This window comes from Hyposmocoma kahamanoa, unplaced genomic scaffold, assembly GCF_003589595.1.
Source record: "Hyposmocoma kahamanoa isolate Upper Pololo Valley unplaced genomic scaffold, ASM358959v1 160, whole genome shotgun sequence".
NCBI classification, from domain to species: domain Eukaryota; kingdom Metazoa; phylum Arthropoda; class Insecta; order Lepidoptera; family Cosmopterigidae; genus Hyposmocoma; species Hyposmocoma kahamanoa.
Genome location: NW_020653575.1, coordinates 948,327 through 974,829, shown reverse-complemented (window position 1 = coordinate 974,829; position 26,503 = coordinate 948,327). Strand labels below are relative to the sequence as shown.

General features: G+C 38.1%; 2 protein-coding genes across 2 annotated transcripts in view; one reads left to right on the top strand and one right to left on the bottom strand.

Moving 5' to 3' along the window:
* LOC113240639 overlaps nucleotides 1-1,057 on the bottom strand; it is a 36,659-nt gene extending 35,602 nt beyond the window's left edge. The window contains exon 1 of the mRNA XM_026477990.1: nucleotides 945-1,057. The gene's annotated coding sequence lies outside the window, so the exon portion shown is untranslated. The remainder of the gene's footprint in view (nucleotides 1-944) is intronic.
* A 3,016-nt stretch (nucleotides 1,058-4,073) lies between these two features.
* LOC113240633 lies at nucleotides 4,074-25,948 on the top strand. The gene is made up of 12 exons (XM_026477975.1): nucleotides 4,074-4,147; nucleotides 5,270-5,742; nucleotides 6,424-6,589; nucleotides 7,906-8,102; nucleotides 12,940-13,078; nucleotides 16,214-16,341; nucleotides 17,680-17,926; nucleotides 18,107-18,712; nucleotides 18,816-18,955; nucleotides 23,930-24,071; nucleotides 24,344-24,477; nucleotides 25,818-25,948. The coding sequence occupies exons 2-12, from the start codon at nucleotides 5,323-5,325 to the stop codon at nucleotides 25,926-25,928; spliced, it is 2,430 nt and encodes an 809-aa protein (XP_026333760.1). The 5' UTR covers nucleotides 4,074-4,147; nucleotides 5,270-5,322; the 3' UTR covers nucleotides 25,929-25,948.
* The last annotated feature ends 555 nt before the right edge of the window (nucleotides 25,949-26,503 follow it).

The window sequence follows — 26,503 nt, the reverse complement described above, 5'->3', positions numbered from 1 at the left end:
ACCAATCTAAATACAGACATGAACGTCCGATCGGCAAAAGCCGGATTGCAAAAACATTCGCACATTCCAACGTTGCAAAGAAACTATTACACATTTTACGCTCTGTTTTATATGTAATTTAAAAGGCTTATCCAGTCAATCGGAACGTTCATACCTTATGATTTATTCTGTTCTTTCCTCTTTTCGAACTTCCTTTGCATGGCACAAATTCTAGGCACTTTTTTAAGTGCGCACGCTCACACGAAGTAAACAAACAATAAAATATTTAAAGAGTTTGTACTTTCTACAGGAGTTATCACGGAGAGTGCGATGGCATATGGGAGTAGAATTCCTTACCCGCAGACGTATTCTCAGAACGTTATAACTTAAGTCTTTTCAAGTCGGGAGTGAATAGGCATTACTTATCTGTTCGTCTACATATTGTCGGCCTCATCATCACTTTGAGATGGAGGTCGAATTCGCACCTATTTTCTTATTAAAAAAGATGTAACTATATCCCACCTTACCGTATTGTTATCCAAACCCTTTAAACTGTCATGGTACTAAGATTGAGTAGGAATTTGAACTTTAAGTAATAGTGGTAAACCATTTAGTCAGCTGATATTAGAAGATACCTATAAAAGATGGTCATACGTTAATAGTAACTAGCTCCAAGACACAATGACTACTGACCTCTTTAAAGAACGTAGAACGCAGACGTAACGGTACGTACTTAAATTTTTGCGACAATTCGGATGAACTTTGCTAGTTTCACTATGAAAAACTGACGATGAAGAATCTTTATGCAAAATTCGCTAACTTGAAAATGGTGACACGTTGAAAACGGACACCAAAAGTTATGTCAACAAAAATACCGGTCCTACAGGTCGTAAAAACTCAGATTTTTTTATTAAAACCATAAAATACAAAGAAGAATGAAAGTAGTTAGTGTAACAAATGCTTACTCAGAGTAAAATCCTGTTTATAATTTTTTTTAACACAAAACTCGACGCGTGATTCTCGCACTATAATTTATAATGTCGGTCCCAAGAAGCGTGCGCACCCGATGACACACAAACCGCAACTAGCCATCACTTGCCGCTATAGTGGCAGCAACCTTGTACAACTTTGTGCCGGCAGCGGCATAAAAAACTTAACTTTCTAATTCGAATTTGCGAATCCGCTGGACAGGTGAGGCGATTGCCGACGTCAGGTGTACGATGAAGTTGGAAACCTGACAATAGCTCTTGTGTCCAATTTTACTTTACCCCGTGCCAGCGCCTCTGGATCCATCAACTGGATCGATGTACAAATCGGCCGTCCCCATGTGAGCGTTATATTTTCACTCAACATGCGTAAAAATCTTTCACAGTAGCCTGCCGATCATCCGCTTAATTTTAGAAACTTTTTAAGCTTACTTTAGATTATTTTTATTTTATTTTATTTTAATCGAAACAATAACAGCTATTAATAACGATTTACAATGAATGTTTTTAGGTAAAGCTAAGGTAAAAGTATAGTAAAAGTTAACACCTCAAAAAGAAAAAACAAACACAAAATTACCTACAATAACTTATTATATATTAATTAACTTAATAATTTTGTAAGTGGCACACCGCGCTGCATTCAAATTTAAATTTCAGTTAATTCCAAATATTTTCAAATAACATTGTCAGAAACAATACAATTACTACAACCAAATGAAGTATCAAACAAGTTTTATAACATCCCTTGTGTATAATGACCCATTCAATAAGGGAACACTACTATGTTTTGATGATCCACATGGAATTTTAACGGACAGTGATTACTTTTAATAATTATAATAATAATAACATTGCCGGAGAATGCGAATGAGAATGAGAAATCGAAAATACAATAACAATTAAATTATTTATTTAGGCATAAATCCATTACCCATTGACATAACAAGAATAAAAAATTAAAATATACTGATCGTAAATAATTAAAGTTTCAACATATTGTTAAAATTAAATTACAAATTAAAAAAAATACAGCAATTACTCGCATTTTGAAAGCATAGTTTGCACAAACTCATTCTTAAACTTATTTAATCGTTAGATGAGCAAGTACGTTGATTCCAAAACTCCAACCTTTTGTTGTATATCTTAACCCACTAAAGTATTTCCATATAATCTTGAATTATTAATAGTGTCACAGGCAACACGCTTGGAAGTCTTTTTCGTTATTACAAATCGTGAAAAGGTAAGTGCAAGCAAATACCAATAATTTTATAGATAATAATAATAATAATTTTATAATTTTATTTTATTTTATTTTATTACTTTAATACCTGCTTTAGTCGCATTAGATATTTAAAGCTTAAATTATTTTTTGTAACAACTGAATCGTGCTGTAAATTATTTATTTATTTATTTATAAAGGTGCAACAACAGCATAAATATAGTTTTGTTCAAAAAGATTTATAGTAAGAGGAATGGTTCTTATACATAAGCCTATTACTGATATATACAACTTTGTAGAAATTCTTGCAATGCAACGCTTGCCAGAAAAAATTTTTCGGACGCATTGTAACAAAATCACCAATTTTTTTTTATAATGGCATTTCACTGGCCGAACATGTCGGGCGCCTGGTCGTAAGCGACACGCCTATAATCGCGACGCCCATTATGTCGTGACGACAGATAGTCGTGCAGTTTAAAGTGTCCTGGCTTGTATATTTAAATGACTTTGTTCACATAACAACACGTTAACTGTTCACGACTTTTTTGACGTTACGACGCATGGCGGTGCCACTCAAAAATCACTTGGCATCATCAAAAACTCGCAAATTGCAATTGTCAACTTACTGTCGACTTATTTTAATTATCTACAGAGAGATAAAAAAGGTGCGACCCAACTTCAGCTCATGGCATTTATGATATAATGTTGTACTCGGAATGAACTATTATAAACATGATTTATACTCATGATATTGATATGTTTAATATAAAAAGCCGACCGCATACATTTTGCAAAAAAAAAAAACAATTTATAAGGTCAATGTCGTACTAGTCACACACGGTGTTTCGAATGAATTATGATATAGGTAAAAAAAACTAGTACCGTAGAGCTCCTTGTGAAAGAGTTCGTCCATAGAAGTTCTGGCATCTTTCCTATTTTTGCCGCCAAGTAGTAATTTGTGCATTACTGCGTTTCGGTTTGGAAGGGTATGGGTGCTGATGAAATTATAGGCACATGGTATTGTCAACTTATGTCTCAGGGTGACGGGCGCAATGGCAGTGTCCCCAAGATCTTTCTCTGAGTGCGCATTCACATTATAATATCATACTCGTATAACGTTTTATTTCTCGTCGTCACGTCTAGCCCATGTCTAGCCTGTTCTCATATCACGACTATCTATCGCAATTGTGTCGTGGACTTTTTTATCGTTGAACGACAGTCATGTCTAGCTGTTCCCGCTGGATCGTGACGACAATTTATCATTTCACAACAGCCGCCTTGTCGTTTGCAGATATGAAACAACTATAAATAAAACGCGACGACAATAGTACCTAGTATTATCTGTCATAACATTTTTAACGTGACGTTTTATTTATCGTCAGACGACTGTCATTCTAGATCTTAAAATTGTCTTCTCACAGTCTGGCGGCGCCACTGCGTCCGTCATCTTGTCTCATGTGCCTGTAATTTCACCATTTCCTTTAGCCTTCAATACTTAAAACGCAGTAATTCTCACACTACTGCTTGGCAACAGAAATAGGTAATAGGGCTGCCCTTGACGAAGCCTTTCACAAGGGGCTCTACGGCTACTTGGGGTTTTTTTGGTTGGAGGAATTTCACAAAATGTTGTATAGACCTCCGAATTGCAAACATTTTCTCATTTAATCCATGCCAAATGGATCGATTGAGAATTATTTCGTAAAAGTCACGTTTGGCACACGTTGTTGACAAAATTAACTATAAAAATGAGCATAAAAAGAAATTTCGTGAAAAGGAATCATCATAAAAGAACAAATAATATATTTCATATTATAATTCACATTTATACTGGAAATTTTGTAGAGAAATGGTTTTCAAGATTACAATTTTTGCATAATGTATAACTTTTTTAAATTGTTTTTGTTGATAAATTTTCAAATTGTTTTTATACAATGTGTTATACCTGGTTTGAGCGTGCGCAAAAGTAAGTTGCTTTTAATATGTATGGTTCCTAGTGATATCTGAACCAAATTATTTTCTATATAGCAGTTTATATAGCAGTTTCGTATACTATGAAACCAGCATAGGACTTCATGCGAAATTCCCAACCCACATAAAACCATTGTGGCGGGCTTTGAACCAAGTCTTCTTCTTAAAGGAGACCCGTGTCTTAAACTAGAACGTATATGCACTTATACAATATACAATACATACATTCTTTACTACCTGCACAAATCAAATCGTGAAAGATTTAAGAGAAACCTAGAAAAGAAAGACCTAGGTTAAACCGAATGATTGATCGAAAGTGAACATACATACATAGATAAGCTCACGCCCTATTCCCACGCGAGGGCAAGGCAGATACAGAAAGTGAAACTTGAAGATAATTTAATTTATAGGTGAGAGTCCCTATATGCGGGCAAGGGATGTACATATATGTCTAGGAGACCGTATTTTACTTCTATACTTGAATTCGTCAGTCATATTTGTTAATAAATTATATTTCACTGAATATATTTATCAAAAACATTTTAAATAATTATATTCATGATAAAATTTTCAACGTATATCAATAAACGCCAACATATTATTTATTATGGTTCATTATAATTACTTAATGCGTCATTACGCATTAAGGCTCTTTACAGGTCCTGTGGTCACGGCTAACTGACGGATGGCTGACCTGGGTGACCATGGGACCTGTAAAAGACTCAAAACATTGTTTGTATGACAGATACACACGATTTAGATCCGAAGACATGGTTTTTTTTTGTACAAATGTAAGGGCGCATTTGACCTCCATCTCACCAGATGGAAAGAGACGATGAGGTCGACGATGGGCATGCACGCCTAAATAATGCCTATTCACTCTCGCCTTGAAAATGTCCATGTTAAGTCGGCAGGCAGGGAATTCCACTCCATAGCGGTTCGCCGTATAAATGTGGAAGCGTAACGCTTCGTGCGAATCTTTAGAATATCCACAACATAGGGGAGGAACCCAAGCCCACATCTAGTCCGATAATGGAAAGGGGATGGCGGAATTAAATCATGTAATTAGTTTCATTTTATATGTGTAATAAAAATTGTGTTTTATTTTTATCAACAGTTGACAAAAAAATAATCGACCAAAAGCGTCAAGACAATGTTGAGCTTTGCAAAATGTTTAACGAAGAACATGCAAGGTTGAGAAATGTTGAAGAGCCACCAGCACACGATCACTTATCATTGTCATTCATGTATGAAAACAAGTTTAGATACAGAAGACATGCCACTCAAGAAGATTTACCTGGTGATGATAATGATGGTAAAACAAGACCAAAGAGACATTTGCAAGATAGGGATGATAGAGAAGAAGTCAATAGGAACGCTCGACGAGGGAAAAGAGAAGTGTCGCTAAAATCACCTGAGTACAATTTCGATGTAAAAGGTGACGCAGCGACCACGTCAAGATTAAATTTAGCAGACCAAGCAAGAATCGAGAATTTGGTAGAGAAACTGTACGATGACATGAGCGAGACTAAGGGAAAAAACATAAAATACAGAAAGAAGACATTAAAGACTACTACGAGGGATGCTCCGGTAATAGTGCTGTTTTTAAGCTACTTTTTGTTACCAAAACCTAGTTCAGTTTACAAAACAACAACCTAAGGTATTCTTAATATTTCCACTGACAATTCTTTGAATATTATTATTTACTAAAACTAATCATAAAGTTAAACTTTAGAGCAGTTATTTCAACCAGTGATGAGACAAATGCAGGCGACTTGTAACAAGTGGTTCCCAATCCGCAATTTGGTCGACTCATAGCCTATTTACACTACGTCGATATGTCGCCTTCACTTGCCTGTTAAAGTTTGCAACCTACATATCGACTAAGTGTGAACACCGGCGGCGATTCGGTCACTCTAGGTAAGCGACTGTCGACTGAACAAATTTCAACGCACGGGCGGCAATGAGCGAACTGGTCGAATACCTGTCTACTCGACCAAATGTTTGTGTGCGCAAACTACGCGCGTGACGACTTCAAATGTACAGACGCAATTTCGACTCGGTGATTGCGGCAAAGGCGGCAGTTGGTTCGGTCCAAACAACGTGTCAATTGCGCCTCCTTCGACAAGCCAAAGTAGTCGATTCGGTGTAAACACGCCTTTAGAGGGTTACATAAGCAGCATATGAAATGTATATGTGATCATATAGTTACTAGTTTAAAGGGCTATGTTATACCGTGAGTCTAATAACTCAAATATTATTTTAAAACAGCCTCAAGGTGGCAGAAAGAAGATGTTCTATTTCGCTCCACACTTATTAGAAGGCAAAAAGAAGGAGACAGAGGAAGGCTGGGCTCCGCCTGCGGGACCCCGAATTGACTGGCCCAAGTATTGGCACCATGGGGTCATACCTTACTTTATTGATCCTAAGACTTATGGTGAATATAATTATCAGCTGTTTATATTTTCTTTATAGCATTTGCTGCCTACGTAAGTTTGTCTGTTAACGTATTTTTACATACATAACTTTATTTCAAAAACCGATCTTAAAAGTGGTATTACGACTATTTGACAAGTTAACGGAAAATGGATGAAATCCAATAAAACTGTTTCATCCCCTAATTTGCCACCTTTAGAGGTGGAATATTTTCTTCAAATTAGAACGGACCCTCTATCCATATATCCCCTTTCTACTAATAAAATAATTATCGATATCGATCCACAAATGTCGGAGTAATTGGTGACGCAATATACACACAAAAAATATAGTCGAATTGAGAACCTCCTCCTTTTTTGAAGTCGGTTAAAAATAATTACAATATATTTTTTTAAATGACACATTAATTGTCGAAGATATAAGCTGTGGTAACATTTTCACTTAAAACAAAACGGGCTGACACGTTTGTTAATGAATTAGAGCTTAATGCTGCATTAACTGAAGTTGGGGTAAATGCATCCTGTCTCCTTACTTTCTAACTTAAAACCTATTACAAAACTCGTTATCTGTAATTAAATCTCTGATATACACGGATGAATTTCATGATACAAAGTGACAGGACGAACAAGACCTGTTGGTAAGCGACTCGTCTGTCCATAAGCAGTAGCAGTGCCACCCAGCGTTTTAAATCGCAAAAATCTGAGGGGCACTACCCCTGCACCCGTCCCCCTGAGACAATTTGACAAGTTCCATGTGCCTGTAATTCCACCAGCGCCCTTACCCTTCACAACCGGAACGCAGTAATGCTCACGTTACTGCTTGGCGGCAGAAATAGGTAACGTGGTAGTACATCTCTGGAAACAAGGAAGTCTCATACAACTAAACTAGACTTTGTATTAATCATTATAAGAAACTAGTGGAGTAATTTCACATAAAAAAATAATTTAATATCAATTCAATACAAATTTAAAATAGACTGAACTAACTTTAACAAAACACATAGGAGAATTTCGATAACTTGACCCGTAGCTCTGTTGGTAAAAGCAATAATACTACAGTGCAGTATGGTCGTGGGTTCAAGTCCCATCGGGTCGAAAAAGTTTTTCTATGAGTTCGGACTATATGTTAATAATCGTAAAAAGAAACTAGTGGGGTTATTTAACAAAACAATCTCAATAATAGACTGAACTAGTTAGGCTGAAATCGGTCTAACTTTTGAGTAAAACGATTACACCTCTGAACTCCAGGACTAGACATAAGATCTCTGGCCAGATTACTCAACCAACAGTCTCTTCCAACTGCGTAATTTGCTTTCAGATGGCCATCTGGCAGCAAGAATAACGAACGCTTTTGACTACTTCGAAAAGGCAACTTGCATTCGCCTTCAACGGCTCAGAGAGAAACCGACTGACGCACAATCGATGAAAAACATTGAATGGATCTATATCACCAATCCTTCAGGCATACGGCAATGTGTTCACAGCAACGAGCGAAAACCTAATGTAGGAGTACAGGTAAAGTGAAAATCTTTAGCTTCATGGCATGATTTTTTACTAGAGCTGGTTTTTGGTTAGCTGTTGTACGGTGGCAAGATTGTTTTTGCTAAACGTCTTTTTTATACACAAACGTCATTGTTAAAAGAATTCGACACAGCCATTGACTTACAAATAAATGGACGACGGGTCTAATACAAAAACCACGAAAAAAATGTCCCAAGTCAACCTATTCGAAATTTAAATTGTTATGTCATCGCAGTATCGCGCTGTCCGTAGAACAAATGAAGACTAAAGCGGAGTGTCGCGCTCTGTATACGATTTTAGCGCCTTACAAGTGCGGACACTTTTTAGCGCGGACCCGACGTCCATATAATTGTAAGTCAATGGACACAGCGTATTAATTAACGTACTCTTGCCAAAGACAAGATTTAAACAAAAATATTACGTACTTACGCCTTGTCTTAACCGAACGTCTCAAAACGACACTAATGTGAAAAACTGTATCGCACACTGAGAATGATAACGTCATTAAACAAAATACTTATTTTTTTATTTCTATCGCCATCTTAGATTTGGGAGCACGAACTTTAGAATTTAAAAACCCCTGTGCACGTTGTCTACCTAGAACTCGCTAGATGACAGAATGACGTTATGCTGTATAAAGGGAACGGGGCTTAGGAGACAGCGCAATATCGACATTTTTTGGTAGTGACAAAGATCGCTGAATTGTCAAACAATTTACTAGTAACTCCGAGAAGAATATCGTCATTTTTTGGATGGTGTCGTTTTGCATTAAGATGAATATACTATAGGATTACTGAGCCAGATCTACGCGGGATTTATGGAAAAACATTCACTAAAGTTATTCTTTTATTTTCGAAGTTTAAAATTAAATTTCTCGACACACTTTGTTTTAATGAATTCTTTATGACGATATTATAAGAAACGTTAATTTACATGAAAACCTTGAGAGGAATAGTGACACTAAACGAAATTCTCAAAGAATACCTTTATTTTATTGTGGTAGGTGAAAATGTAAATGTAATATGTTGCTGAAAACCGCATTCAAAAGTCATTGTTAAGTAAGAAATTGCAATGAACACAATTTTCAAAACTTTAATTGCTCATTACTCAAAATTGAATATTTTGCATTGTGTCACTATCATACTCAGTGTGCAGTATGATTTATGTTTGTTCCAACTCTTTTTTAAACAGAAAATTGCACCTAAAGGCCAGCTCAAACCAGCGGACGGCAAGGCAAAGGACATTAAATTAATCAATGTATATTTTATGGCGGGCGGGGCGCCTAAGTAGTACCCGGTAGGAGAGAGACGTCCTCGAGGCAGACCATCTGCTAGACGGTTGGACGATATCATCTGGATGGCCGGAAGACTGTGTATGAGACTTGCACAGGACCGATTGAGCTGGCGTGCAAAAGAGGAGGCCTATACTCAGCATTGGGTGTTGGCGGGTTGAGATGATGATGAGGATATTTTATGCTATTACAATTAAACAAGGTATACATTTCAATGCTCAGAACACTACCATTTATACCTTATTTCAATTGAAATAGCATAAAATATGCAGTGATATATTTAATGTCTTCTGCCTTCATGTCTGCCGGTTTGCGCCGGCCCTAAATTGCGCATACTTTGGAGAAAAAATATTTTAAAAGCAACAAAGTATAGAGTATTGAGAAAGAGCGCAAAAGCCAATCAAAAATGTATTCTAGACGAAGGTGTATTAAACATTCATGTTCCATCGATATGTTTTTTTACCAAGTGACAGGGCGAACAAGTTGCGTGCTGGTGCTGCTCAGAACTTAGAGTTAAACCGCAAAGATCTAAGGGGCACTACCACTGAACCTATTACCGTGAGACATAAATTGGCAAGTCTCATGCACCTGTAATTTCATCAGCACCCTTCCCCTTTAAAACTGGAAAGCAGTAATGCTCATATTACTACTTTGCTGCCGAAATATGTAAGGTGGCAGTACTTTCCTAGACCTACTCTTTCTCATTGCCGCTAAAATATAAAAAGATACGAATCAAAACGTATAATAAATTTATTCTGCACTCATCTTGGCGTATAGCTTTTGCGATCTTTACTTTCCTTATAAAACCAGCAAGCCCCGATCTAAATAAATGCCAATGCCCGATGATCAAAACATCATTTCAGTCGTTGCATTGTAATTACTTGAACCGTGTGTCAACATCAATTGTTTTACTTGCCCTTGCATATCATCTAAATGACTGGTATACGTAAAACGAACTTTGAAGTAATCCGTTTTTAGGTTATGTGAATAAATGAAAGGGACTGTTTAATATTTTCAAGAACTAAGTCTTTTGTTTTTAGGTTATGTGAATAAATTAAACGCACTTTTTAATATTTTCAAGGACAAAGATGAAATCATTGCATAATAAGGGAGGGTCTTAAAGTCAAGTACCGTGTTTAGGCCACGAGGCTTTGCGAAGTGGTCTAAGTAATAGGTACGAGATTGTAAGAATTATTTGCTAGTTATATTTGCTAGTTATGTAATAATGATTGCATACAATACTATTTCTACGAGTAAATAAAACAATCAAACACAAAATTCATGCCAACAACTAAAACGCAAGCCAAATACGCGTTATAAGTACAGGAGTAGAAAAACATATTTTTTGCCGTAAATAATTACGTATACATAGATTTAGTACATGATGCCGACATTTGTAAATAACTTCTAATGCTCTGCTGTTAGCAGGTACAGATTTTTAAATTCGTAGTTAACTATAAAATAGAAATGCCACGAATATTCGGTTGCTATTCGGCATTCGGCCTATTCGGCCACTTTTATTAATATTCGGTATTCGGCCGAATAGTGGTCGAATACTACGACTAGTATATATATAGAATACCAAATAATGAAAAAAATATGTTCATGTATTTTAATCACAAATTATTGCTTTAATACTTAAAATCAATCAGTGGCAGAATGTGTTGAATGAAAACAATTTTATCAGCATTGGTTGGTGACAAACGTTGCGCCTTTCCTCATAAACAATTCCTGCTTCTGAAAATAGCCTCTCACTATAAACACTGCTACTGCCAGGAGACGATAGATAAATCTTAGCAAATTTTGATAGACTTTGATACCGCTTTGCGTTTGCTGACCACCATTTGTAAGGATCTGCCGTCTGATGTAGGCGAACAGTTTTCAAATAAAAATCAATTTCATGTGCAATAGAACTTTTCACCACATCCTCATCATTTTGCATATTATCTGTAGCGACTTCTTCAAAACAGGTCCAGAAACTGTCATGTATTGATTCTATCGTTTTATCATTTTTCAACAAAAACACCCCATCACCGTTACTTCCGCACGCAGCAATGAGATAGGTCGTAAATGTCGCGCGTGAAATGCACAGATTTTACGCCGAACATTCGGCAGCCGAATATTCCGCGCTTCAGCCGAAAGCGTGGCCGAATATTTGGGTTTTTCGGCCAAATCCCTATTCTTCATCTCTACTATAAATTGATATCTCTATTATAATGTATGTCATCGTAAATATTAAGGCTCCCGGGGAATAAAAGAAATATCTAGATTTGGTGATATCTCGAAAATACCGGGTTTTTCCGGGCGGAATGTTGAAAACACTGTTCCGAAAATAGGTTTCCATACTTATAAACAAGCACATAGGCAATCAAATCATGATAGTAGGATGATAATTTAATGAAGTTCTTTATTAGCGGAAATTATAAAATGCAAAAATTATTTTTAGTATCAGTAGAGCCCTTGTGAGAGAGTTCTTCCAGGGAAGCACTGCCACCTTACCTGTTTCTGCCGCCAAGCAGTAATGTCAGCATTACTGTGTTCCGGTATTGAAGGATAACGGTGCTGGTGGAATTACAGGCACAAGGGACTTGTCAACGTATGTCTCAGGGTGACGGGCGCAGTAGTAGTGCTCCTCAGATCTTTGCAATTTAAAGCTCTAAGTGAAACTGTACTGCAGTGTAGCTTACCATCAGGCGCACGACTTGTTCATCCCGTCACTTGATGTTATAAAAAAAATTATAAAAGTTATTTTTTCGCTTTTATAGTACTAGTAGTACGTAGGAAATAAATGGCGTAGTAGTAAAATTTTTCGTCCTTCCATACTGCCAGATCTTAGACTATAATTTTTCTTCAATACTTTAATTTTCGGACTTCTTTTTTGCGGGAAGTCGTTATATCTTTAGAGCGTTTGCACACGACGTCCGATTCGTAAAAGTTCCGAATCCGAGAAATGACGGTCCGAAATGTCACAGGGATTGTATTTGTAGGCGTACAAGCGATTCGTATTTTCTCGGATTCCAACCGGACTTACCACAGCCGACATCCGAAGTGGATCCGATTTTTCTAGATTTATTTAAGCTGCAGTACGTAAACGCGCTTAATGGTGGCAAAATGGCCAACCCAAAAACTCCGAAAAAGATGGCGTTTTACAGTTTCCAGTAGAGTTCCGTATACATAGTTATACGGTTATATCACATACACTATCTAGAAGCGCAGTCGCAGCGCCACTGTCGTGACACTCGCGCACCATTTTGCTTGAAGTACAACGTAGACACGGCTGCTGCACTACTACAGGGCTTATATAAGCGTCTAATTTGAAGGCGCACTTAAAAATCTCGATATTCCCGAGACTGAACACCTCTGTCTCGAGTCTCACAAATGCTAAAAACTTATTGAAACTCCAAATTTTTAAGGTGAAATTCCCGGGACGAAACCTATAAATGCAACATCTAGCATCTATATCTCTAAAAAATGCTTGGCTTTCTTCGCCATCTGGTTAAAGATGTAATCAAATTTGGTTAATTTGAGTCTATCTTGCAGGTAGTCGTGTTTGGATACGACTGCATGTCTCTCGGAGAAATAACGCACGAGGTAATGCATACTCTGGGCTTCTCACATGAACACACACGTCCTGATCGCGATCGCTACGTGACAATCCTTTGGGATAATATCAAGCCTGGTAAGTTTATTAAAATAATAACATCGAAACATGGAGTTCGAAAGATTGCCATTGACTTATTAGTACAAAAGAAATTTGGACTGTTAATCTGGAAAATGACAACCTTCCAGGGGAGCGGTTCAAAGGCTCTATGAACGATAACTTTTATGTTTGAATGGGAGGGAATATTTCCCGTGGTTACATATCAGTAGTCCGAATTTACATTTTCCAGAAATAACGTTTGCCCGAATTTTCATAATCTCGAAAGTAATTTTGAGAGGAAAATGTTTTTTCTTTTAAACCTAACTTAACCTAACCTTTTTTTCTATTTTTTTTTATTACCGTGAGGAAAATGCGTTATGCATTCCCCGCCGCTGGGAGACGACGGGGATATGTGGGACTCTCTCCTGGGTACTATGTGGATCCCCAAGAGCATACCCACTAAAAACCTCACAATGTTCCTGCGCGCACCTGGCGCCGGAGCCGCGGGGTCCCTTTCAGATGCTACCGCGACTCCGGTGGTGCTGGTCCGCCTTTGGGCGGACCCCTACACCATCGCCCCCTTAATCATGGGGGGCGACCTGCACGGAGATGCCCCGGAACATTTGGGGCATCTACCGGCGGCGGAGGCCTGTGCAATGCAGGGGCAGGGTCTCCCAACCCCGCACCCTGCTGGCCTCCGCTGATGGGACGCAGGCGGTCGGCGAAGAGCCGTCGCGTGCGTCCTCTCCGCCGACGCCGAATGGGGTCCGAGAGGGCGCTGTCTTCGCGGACCCGTTCGGCTGTCTCCTTCTGCGACATCACGTCCTCGCAGAAGGAGACCATCGCCTGCCATGACCTCTCGCTTCCCAGCATGGCTCTAACTATGCTGGGCAGTGAGAGGTCTCGTCCCACCACCTCTACGAGATCCCGGCGCTGCTGGCTCCAGGTCGGGCACACCTCCAAGGTGTGCCTCGCCGAGTCTGTAGCAGCGCCGCACTCGTGACACTCCGGGGTCACCTCCCTCCGTGCGATCTTGTGCAGGTAGTCACCGAAACAGCCATGTCCGGTGAGTACCTGAACAAGACGGTAGGTGAGGGACCCGTGCCTCCTCTTTCTCCAATCAGCCAGTACAGGGAGCAGCGCCTAGACGGTGCGCTCCCCGTATCTGGCCGATCGGAGTGCCTCCTCCCACCCCGCCTGGACGGCGGTCTTGGCGGCACGCCGAACCCCCACTAGCTCCTCTAGTGCCCTGGCTTCCGCACGGCACCTGTAAGTCTGCTCGAGGACGGACGCCTCGAGCTCCCAGGGTGCGGATCCAGTCAGGGCGCATGCCGCCGCTCCGGAAACCGTCCGGTACGCCCGAATCGCCCTCACCGCCATTAGCTTCTGCGGCCTGCGCAGAAGCGGCCGCAGTCTGGTGGTGAGGGCCTCCGCCCAGATGGGCGCCCCGTAGAGGGCCATGCTCCGTATGACGCCGGCATAAAGCCGACGACATAGGGAGCTGGGTCCCCCCACATTTGGCATAAGGCGCCCAAGCGCCGCCGCGGCGGACACGAGTCGCGGCGACAGCCGGTGGAAGTGCTCTTTGAAGTTCCACCGGCTGTCCAGGGTGAGCCCAAGGTACTTTATATGAGGGCTCACCCCGACCCTCCTACCTCCCACCTCCACACAGGAGCCGGGCGGAGGTGAGGTAGCTCGACACCACCTGCCTCAGATATTGAGGCAGGCGGTGGAACTTTAGGGCCTCCTCGATGACGGAGAACGGGAGACTGTTGAACGCGTTGGCAATGTCCAACGACACCGCCACAACAATCCCCCGCTCCGCCTTGGCCCTCCTCACCTGTCCCCTTAGCTCCGCTATTGCATCGATGGTCGAACGCCCAGCCCGAAATCCGAACTGATGCGACGACACATCGGGGCCCACACTGTCGAGGTGCTCGATGATGCGGGCAGCGAGCACTCGCTCGAAAAGCTTACCCGCCTCATCGAGCAGCACGATGGGCCGATACGCTGATGGGGACTCGACCGGACGCCCTTCCTTCAGGAGGAGGCAAAGGCGGTCCTCCTTCCACACCTGGGGGAAGCTCCCCGACGCCAAGCTGGCATCGAACAGCTTCAATACGCGTTCTCCCAGGTGTTCCAACGCAAGTGCCAGGGCTTTCCCTGGCACACCGTCCGGACCGGGGGCCTTTCTTGTGGCTCTGAGCCGGTCCGCTGCCGCCTTTAGTTCCTCCTGTGTGACTGGAGGAACTGTATCGGCCTGTTCCGGCTCCGCAATCGGCGGAGCCATGGAGGAAGGAGAGAAACTCTCATCCCCCTCCGGGAACAGGCCAGCCACCACTTGACCGAGGAGCTCCGTCTCCATCGCCTCGGCGGGGAACTTAACCTAACCTAACCGAACCTAATCGTGTCTTTGCGACAAACATCCAACATATCCTGAAATAACAACGGTTTCGTTATAATTCGGTTTTCGGTGTATTGAAAATTCGAACAAACGTTATTTCGGAAAAGAAATTCGAGTTTGTGATAGGTTACCATTTCCCGTACTAATACGGTTTATTTTGCTTGGGTCGAGCGGCAGGGACACTGGGTTTATTTCAGTTTTTTTTTACAAACGAAATTAAAACCATTTGAAAAATGTATATCGTATACTATACCTGTTCTATTTAGTTCAGTTGATATAAAAAAAAAAAATCATTGATAAAGTACCTATTGAACACAACGGTTTTCTTGTAAAATTTCGAGGTAAGTTTTTTCTACCGTGAAAATTTTAACGAATCTTGTTTTCTTAATTTGTTTCGTGTCGTTCATATTATTTTTATGACTTTGAAACGGAGGCACCGTGGTCGAACGGTTACCATCCTGATCATGAGAAATTTTGTAAGAATAAATTTGTAAAGCCTTACATTTATTTCTCTCGTGAATACGGGTGTATTTTGTGGTTGGCTATGTGTGTCTATAGCACCCGCGATACAGGCTTTCCCTAGTACGGGGCCATGAGTGTTTGCGTTATTTATTTATAAAATCACTTTTGACGTACGATCACGTGTAGTTTTATTATACCAAGGCTGCATCATCTGCTTCCACCTTTGCAGTCAAAGGACAGCAAATAACTGTTTCGATCATGTAACATTATAAATGCATTCTGTATTTATTTATTTGTGTATTTCTTAGGATACCGAAAATATTTCGAACCTCGTAAAGATGATCCTCTATACAATCTTCCGTACGATTACGCCAGTGTCCTCCATTATCCACCTCGGGCTTTCTCAAGAAATGGACAGGTTACAATTCTTTCTGATGTAAGTTGTATTTTCATTCAAATTTTGTTCTCCATTTTGTCATCATCATCAACTCATTTATACGTCCCAGTACTGGGCACGGGTCTCCTCTCAGGCGAGGGTTTATTTATTTAGTTATTTAAAGATACACCATCAATTAAAACAAAACAATCTTAGAAATACACAGACTACGTTCCCATCCAAGGTCCCAAGTCGGTACAGTTGTATACAGCACTAAACATTGAGAGTTAGCCAATACAAAGAATAATTAAAAATAATAATAAAACAATTAAAAACGTAGAATTACATCAATAATTGATTATAAAGGATTTAAGATTGAAACGATTGCTTGCACATGCGAATAACTTGTTTAGCGTTCCCTACATGAAAGATGTCTATGTCACTGTATCTGGTCACATTTAACTGCCTTCATAGCCGATCGGTTACCATGCCGGACTGCCACGCAGAGGTCCCAGAGTCGATTCCCGGGCCGGGATAAATATTTGTATGGCCTACATTTATATCTCTCGTGAGCTTGGGTGTAATTTGTGGTTGTCTATGTGTGTATCCATGGCACCCGCGACACAGGGTTTCCCTAGCGCGGGGCTATGTTGAGTGTGTACGTTATTATAAAAAAAAACAGTCAAGTCATTGTATGACTGCATGAGCCTGTTCAAGGGGGCATAACTTCCGAGATTAGTTCGGCCACTAGATGATGATGATGATTATGATGTGGTAGCCATGGCTACCACGACGTTTAGGTAGGCTTCAGTTTATAGGCAAACACATTGTATTAAAATCGTACGCTATCGCTTATTCAAAAAGCAGATTTTTCATGATACCAATGATGGAAAGAATAAGTCGTGCGCCTGGTTAGCGACACGCCTGTCAATAACAGTTACAATGCCATTCAGAGGTTTAAATCACAAAGATCTGAGGAGCATTACATATTGCCACTACGCCCGACATCCTAAGACATAAATTGACAAGGCACCAGCGCCCTTACCGAAACGCAGTAATGCTCACATTACTGTTTAGCCGCAGAAATACGAAACTATTTTTTGCATCTAAAATGGCGTATATTTTGTTTTTCAAGCAAATAATCCCGAAAACGTTCGAATTTATTCTATATTTCGCATTGAAATGGTAAAACAAATTACCTACTTGTTGGTTGTAAAACGCATGTCAGCCGTGGCCATGTAGCATGATCTATGTTTTAAAAAACAGATTTTATTTTAAAAAATCTTTTGTGCTTGTGACTCCGTTGATTCTCATATCGTTCAATTTTGGACTTGCAGCGATCGCACTGCTCGATGATGGTGTATTAATAACTTTTTCCCTTTTTTTCAATATTTCTAGGGTGGTATCAAAATTGGCCAACGCGAAGGTATCAGCGAGACAGATGTGGAGAAAGTAAGCATGATATTCGGCAACGATTGTATGATGCGGAACAAGGAGTACCTACTGACGACCTGTCCAAGTGTGATTAAGAATAAAGATACCCCAACCGAGCACCCTACCAAAGAGGACATTCAAAATTATTTCAAAGACAAACTGTGGCCATACGGAGTTATAAACTTTAAATTTAAAGATATGATGGAATTCTGTAAGTGTTGATTGATCAGCATAAAGGTACAGTCGGTTAGATAAAATATTACATTCCAACCTCAATAATAAAAAAACAACATTTTGTAAATTCATTTAGAGGAAACGAAAGTCCGAAAATACCGTGAACAATTTTTTTTGTTATTAACTAGCTAACATTTGTTGCATTTCGCTCACACAGCTACAGACGAAAGGGAAAATATCAACGCTGTCATGCAACATATAGGAATGGAAACGTGCATTCGATTCAAAGATCTGAGTGAAGACGATGATGCGGAACAAAATCAAGAATACGATGATACAGAACTTGGACCGGTGTACGCAGAAGATAATAATAACACAGATGTCTTCTCACATACTACAAAAATAAATGTCGAAGATGAAGAAAATTTGACCACTGCTCAAGATCAAAAAGTCGATGACACCGTAACTGACCAGCAACTTAGACAAGGTACTAGCGATACTAAAAATAGTCACAGAACTCAAGGTAGTAGTACTACTGAAGGACGTAGCTCTACTAGAGGCAATAGTACTGCACAAACTCAGGGCCACAAACGCAAAATGACTAGCATGGTACAAAGTGCAACCACTCCAACTGAACCGCCTAAAGTCACCAAACACGTACCGAAACAAAATTCCAGTAACATCAACAGAGAACTAAAAAAACCTACCTCAAAATCAAAACACAAAAAACTAACGAAACTTAAACATAATGATAAACAGAAAATTGACTTAACAAGTAAAGATATTAAACGCATAGATAAAAAAGCGGCAGCGCAAAAATCTGGTAAGAAAATTGCAATATTTTACTTCGCCGAACGATTAATTTATTTTAACGTCTAAATACCTTTCAGAAGAATTTCTACTTGAATATCTTGTTTTATCTTCAGCCAGAAGCAAGCGTGCAATTTTCAATTCTAAGACCCGCAGGAGTAGTAGTCGTCGATCCATCGAACACTCTTTGATCCTAACGAGGACGGCTCGACCTGGTTGCCAATGCCCACCAGCTGGTAAACAACCCGGCGAAACTGTACGTAACTCATATTTGGGTATTACTATATTAATACATTCCATAAATATATTTCGTTTACACACCAGAGCTAAACAAATGTTTCCACGTTGGACAATGTTAAAAAGAGATCCGCCACTTCAGGGAATGCAATCCGGATAATCCGAAATTAAAAAAATCTGGATTTTTTGGGATTTTCACTAGATTTTAAATCTGGATTTTTTTACATTTTTATTCACTGTATCGCAAAGTAAATTTTGGAATTTTAAAATTATATTTTAAAATTTTATATTAAAAATCCTCAGCGAGCTATGTGATACAACGATTGAAGCTCTATCCTTTTTAAAATATTTTTCATTTTAGATAAAAATAATGTTATTTCTAAACACTTAATAAATTTCCCGAGTTCCGACCAGATCCAGGACCTAAAAAATATTGTCGTAAGGCAGTCTCCATTTTCTATTCCTCGAAGTTTAGGTAAAAAACTCTGCCTATTCCAATCCTTGCTTATAATAGACAAATCCTATGCATAATTTCGAAGAAAACTGATTATATTGTGTTATGCATGGATCACAATTACCTATCGAAGATTAGATTAAAATTTGATTGATTATAGAATTTTTGATAAAATTATTGAATTCTTCTACCTTTCCTAAAACACCCAGATTTTCCGGATTCGCTACGAAATCCGTTTTCGAAATCTGGATATCAAATGTGGTCCAAATTTACATTCCCTAGTCACTCGCATCAATTCCAAGTGCAGGCCAGTGCAACGTACAAGCACTTAAGAGCCCTCATGCCAAAAAAGTTTTGACGTTGGCTCCACCCACACTCCCCGCTACCCGTACCTATCATTCGCCGCCCGCTACCCGTACGTCGCAGCGCAAACCGATCAAAAGTAATTTTCGCGCGCTTATCGTCGACCCGTAAACATTGAATCCATAGAGTCGTATTCGACTACTTAAAATTTTTATTACACTTCTTTATTCAAATAAACGTATTACGTATTTATATATCTAACCCTAATTCCAAAGTATAATTTGAATAAAATGAGTTAATACACCGCTAAATTTTAAATTTATTTATTTGTTTGCAAATTTCACAGCTTTTAAATTTGGTTTACAATTGTGAATAATGTACTTACATAGCCAATTACAAAGTTTGTCAGACAACAATTAATTTTTTTACGTTACATAAAAACTAATTCGATGCTAGAACGAAGCGACTTAAAATGTTGTGTATCAAAGAACAATGTAATAAATTGAAATATATATTGACAACATATTATAACTGAATTCCGTTGTATTAATAGATTTAGGCATTAATTTTTAATTACTATATTTTTTTAAATGAAGCGACTTACAATATAATAAACAAATGGACTATAGTAGAGTATGCGCATTTGTGTCTACATATGTGAAGGTGTATATGTATATGGGTGAATGTGTGTATGCCTATGTAAATATCTGACAAATTTCTGCAAGAGTTTTCTTTTTTGATAGTTTTTTAGTTTTATTTATTTTTCTAGGGAAGCCAAACGACAAGGCTGAAATAATTCATTTCATTGTCGTTTTCAATTAAAATACAAATTGATAGAAGCTATGCAAAAAATGTCAACCTATTAGCATATTAAAATAGACTAGGTTCAATGTAAACATTGAAGAAAAGGAAGAGAAAATATGTTCTACAATTTACTTTAGCACAATTTAATAAGTATTATTTCTCAATTTAAAATCTTTAATTTGTCAAGAGCCCAGGCCCATGCATATAGACAAATTCATATATTAAAGGTGATAATTTACCTTTAATGCAACGTTTAATATGCTTAGGAGGTAGTTTTTTTAGAGAATCGTTTTCCCTTGTCACTCTGATAATAAGTTTTTCGCCGAACAATATCACCAACATTAAAGTCAAACTTTTTACGACGAAGATTATAAGGACCACAATTCAATTTCTGTCATGCGAGTTTATTAAAGAACTTTGTACATGGTCGAAATTTTCTCTAAGTTTACCGGTATTTTCCGCATATTCGTCCCTAGGCGCAAAAAATCTTCGGATTGGTCAATATCAAGATTGTGGGAACCACAAGCTACCAATTCTCTCCAGACGTGATGTTACTAACAGCAATATTGAGAGCAAATTGATTTTTTGGGATATTCAGATCCCAAGATCTGTGACTGTGACCCTCGTCTATGAACGTGGAGACAGCTGCCATGATGGTTTTATTACAGCGGTCAACAGAGTTTACCTGTGGAGTATATTTGTGCGTAGAATATACATTAGGGCTTTTGTATCTCTAGTATTTGGAAAAAAAATTATGTCTTAGATGTTCCACTAATTCCCATATTCTTACGAACTGTAAACAGCCACACGAAATAGTATGATTTAAATATGGAAAGAAAAGCATTCGGATTCCAGAGTATCCAGTTTGTGATAAAAAAAATCTAACCGTAAAAGTAAATAATTTGGATTGGAGAACCGGTAACACTCTTTGCACCAGATTTTCGGAACGTTGCAAAGAATCAGACTGGAACGAATGACTTCATTTTATAACTAACTTCTCAACTAGACATTCAGGGTCTTAAATCTTGGGAATTGATCCATATTTGAAGTTTGAGTGAAAACCGCTACAAAGTTAATCCTTTATTAATGGAATTTTTTATTAATGGAATATTTACATAACTGGATTCGAATTATTTAAAAAGAAAGTGTCACTTTGCGTGATTATAATTTCATAAACCATATCACAAAGGGGCTCTTTTTAGTTTTAACCAAAATTCTACTGTCTATGGTACTCGCTACTGATAGATTATAGTTCTGTACACAGAACTGTCGATTTTCTGCATCAGCGCCATTTCATTATATCCAAAACTTCTTGAATTCGTTTCTGGACAAATATGACTTTAGGCACTTCTAATCTGACCTGTGATTAGAAGTGCCTAAAAACCATAATGCTTATTGTTTATAATATAAAACGATGAAACTAGGAACATTATGAAAATAATATAATTATTCAAAAATGCATAATAAATACATACACTTGGTAAATTCTCAAAGGCAGACTGCTGCGCAAATACCCAGAGAAAAAAACACACTGTAGGGGTATATTGTCCCCTTACTCCCCTTATTTTTTAAATCAAGTTTTTCACGTGCAAGCTGGAAAATTAAGCAATGCTGAAATTGTCGGTTTCAATCCGGGCACGTTCCATTAAGAGCGAGCAGAGGAAAAAGTACTAATCTTCGATTTGATTTTAAAATATATAGTAATATATATAATAATAATAAATCCACTTTGAAGTTAAAAATAATACATTGTATGAGTAACTACACGACATATTCAAGCATAGACATTAATCGGGAACATAAAACAATAAAGTTTCCTCGATAAATAAAAGTCACGAAATGACCTCTAATTTTCACAGCTTTTCGATTTATTCTCGAAATGCTACATGTTATTAGGACAAAAATTAGATAATTAATGATATTTATACATGATCGACTAGTGTCGTTACGGATTTTTTTAATCCCTTTAGTTTTAGAGTTATTCCGCTAAAACGAATTTAGCTCTTACGACATTTTAATGCGCAAAAGATAACATGTCCTGTCGCTGGTTACGGGAACTTCAAGCATATAATTGTTTCACAAATTAGTCACTATCACTCCGTTGAGACGAGAGGTCGTTGATAGAATTTGCGGCTGAGCTGTTTAATCGTCATCGTAAATTATCAATATTGATGGCTAATTGTCGAAGGTAAGTTTGTGAATTACCTACCTATGTTGAACGATAACATAAAAAATCTTATTTTCATGTGTGTTAACGCACTTAGAACTTACGAATTTTGATTTCATCAGTAATAAGATTGAAAATTCATCGGTATAAGAGCGAAGTTATTTTTTTTATTATATTGATAATTTACGATGACGATTAAACAGCTCAGCCGCAAATTTTGTCAACATCCTCTCGTCTCAACGGAGCGATAGTGACTAATTTGTGAAACAAAATAACAAATATGTACATGCTCAAATGAAGCTCCCGTGACATGCGACAGGAGATGTTGTCTTTTGCGCAAAAATGTCGTAAGTGCCAAATTCGTTTTAGCGGAATAACTCTAAAACTAAAGGGATTAAAAAAATCCGTAACGACAGTAGTCGATCATGCATAAATATAATTAATTATCTAGTTTTTGTTCTAATAACCCGTAGCATTTCGATAATAAATCGAAAAAATGTGAAAATTAGATGTTTTCGTGATTTTATCTATTGAGGTAACTTTATTGTTTTTTGTTTCTGATTAGAGTCTGTGCGTGAATATATCGTGTAGTTACTCGTACAATATTTTATTTTTAACTTTAAAGTGGATTTACCCCACTAAAATCAAATCGTAGATTAGGAATTTTTCCTCTGCTTCTTCTTAAATGTTCTGGTGTTAACTTTCACATTTTATGAGACACACACATTGGACAGCATTCAATTGCAAACACCACTTTAATTATATTACAAGACTTTGAAACAACAATCAGGGCGCATTCCCTTTATGTCATAACGTTTTTGTTCCCATATCTCGACTGTTTGTTGTGACTGTGTCGTACATTTTTTTATCGTGGAACGACTGTCGTGTCTAGCCGTCCCCACTGGATCGACAATGTTTGATGCACAGCAGTCGCCTCTATGTTCTTTTGGAAGTCATGCAGACAATAATAAATGAAACGCGACGACAATAGTAGCTACGATTATCTGTCGTCACATTTTCATCGTGACATTTTATTTAGCGTCTAACGGCTGTCATTCTAGCTCTTTCCATTGTCTTAACAGTTTTTCGTCGTAACGTCAATAAAGTCGTGAAGGACAGTTAATCGTGTTGTGCTATATGTGAACAACTTCCTTGAAATATACAAGCCGCGACACTTTAAACTGCACGACTATCTGTCGTCACGATATAATGGGAACGCGCCGTTACATTATTTAGGTTGCTAATGTGTACTTAACCAAACACAGATTATGGAGATTTCATCCGATTGCTTCAACTCAGTTAACGACCTACTGCATGCTTTTGTACACGTTCTGGGTCTTGAGCACCAGCACAACATGCACGATCGAGACAGTTTCCTTCACATTGTTTGGAACAATCTCACAGAAGGTTTGTTGATGTTTATCTACTCAGCGAACTCAATATTTAAGATCACTGTTTGGTTTCCATTTAAGAAGTTCCAGTCAAATTTCAGGCAACTGTCAATCTGCATAACCTTCGTGGAATCCTATTATTTGGAATCAGAAATTTTATTGAATTATTGGATTTTTTTTCCAATAATTATTATTACATGTATCTGACTTCAGTTAAAAGTTTTCAATACAGATTTCGTGTTATTCTTATTCTCTAAAAAACTGATTACCAAGATCAACCTCTTATAGACATTAAAGAAGACCTGCAGAGAAAGCAACCGCCAGCAGCGTCTGCTGGGTTCCCATATGATTATCAAAGTGTGATGCACTTCCCGTGGCTTCAAATTAAAAATGGCGTTACGAACCTCATGTATCCTATTTGGGTAAGATATTTTTCCAAAATACAATTTTACGTAATATTTACCTCTTCCAGCATCTTGAATACGAGAATTCAGAAAAGGAATAAGAAATCTTAGGCGATAAAAGAGTGCTTTTATTAGTGATCACCACTGATTGCCAGGGATCGGAATAGGTAGAGTTTTTTACTTAAACTTCGAGGAACATAGACAGAAAATGGAGAAAGCCTTACGACAATATTTTTTAGGTCCTGGGCCTTTTCGGGATCTGGTAAATCACTTAAGAACATCAAAAATTTACGTAATTGGGGACAGACAGGTACACTATATTTATTTTAACTTTGCTACACAGTGGATCGGATCGGCAATATTGCGGACATCATTTCACGATACCTCTAAAACAAATGCCAACCGAGAGATCCTATTGTCCTTAATAAATATTATCATATCACATTTTGCGTTAATGTAATAGTTTAGTAGGAAAAAAATAAAATGTGTTTTTTTATGGGACCTATATCTTTAGTGCCCCATCGTTACAAAATCTTAGTCGATCCAGTCTTGGAATCACTACAGACGTACAATTAGACCTATCTTCTATAGATTTGCACACTAAACGCGCGCCCAAACCTGCCTATTCACTACTTACACGTGTCAGAAAATGCGTCTAAGTGATTAATGTACGTAAGTGATTTTCCGAATCCCGAACAGGCCCAAGGCCTAAAAAATATTGTCGTAAGGCTGTCTCCATTTTCTGTCAATGTTCCTCGAAGTTTAGGTAAAAAAACTGTGCCTATTCCGATTCCTGCTGATCACCGACGTTCTGAATAGGGTGATCCAAATGAGTAGATAAATGTCTACATACAGACACAAGGCGTGTAATGGAGTAGTTAAAACCACCACATATTAATTAAGTACTTTTTCGAATTCTGAATTTCTTGAAATAGTTTTACTGCATCGTAGGATAAAACTATTCACTTAGAAAGCTGAAGAAAGAAGAAGTAATGTCAAATTTTCTCCGCCTGTTCTTATTTTATTCATATTAAATTTCAACGTGCTGATTGCGGGACGCGAGGGGTGGCCCCCCACACCTCACCTCCTAAAATGTAGGCTCGCGTTGATAACCTCGGCTTATGCCAACTTTAAAAGTATTAGGTTGGTCTGTTAACGCAGGGATTAGGGGACTCCATGGATTGAATGACACAGACTATAGCAAATGATCATTCATGAAACGTAGCTGTCAAACTGAGCAATACAGATACACCTGTGGGTATTTTTGGGTACTAAATCATATTAACAATATCTTGCATTAGAGTGAATTTTAGTCGAACAAGTTTAAGGTTTATTATTGATATTATTGTCTTTTGCAGAATGATGGTTGGGCAATGGGCCACTGGCAAGGGCTAAGTGCGACAGATGTCCAAAAGCTGAATTTGATCTATTTCGACGAATGTCTAAAACGCAAGAAAGAAGAAGCCTGATTTTAAATAAATTTCGTTTTATTTTATTTTCTATTTGCTTTATTTTTATTTATGACTTTATTTTTATATACGTATTGCATTACTGAAATATTAAAAACCAAATTTAGACATTATGCTAAAATTAAAGTAATCAACGTACGATAATTTATAATTTATTGCCACAGAGTTAAGCCTCAATTGGTTTGAATGAAAGATAATTCCTGACGACTCGGAATATCCACCACAATGAAATGATGCGAGTTTGCATGTCTTAGAAATTTTTGATATGCAACTCCACTATAGATAATAATAGCGAACAATACAAAATTAAACAAATGATAATCTCAGGACAAAGTACTAAAAAAACCGACCTGAAAAGTACGTGGAATTACATCTATTTGCCAAGCTTTTTGCTCGGATTTATCCCCTAATTCGCCACTATACGGAATTTGACACAGGTGATAATAAAAATCGGTTCTCACTACCCAACGTATATTGAGAGAGAAAAACGCCTTGAATTACAGAATAGCAAAATCAACCATTAAAATAATTGCTCCTCATATTAAAATTTAGGCGCTATTTATAAAAATGAATCT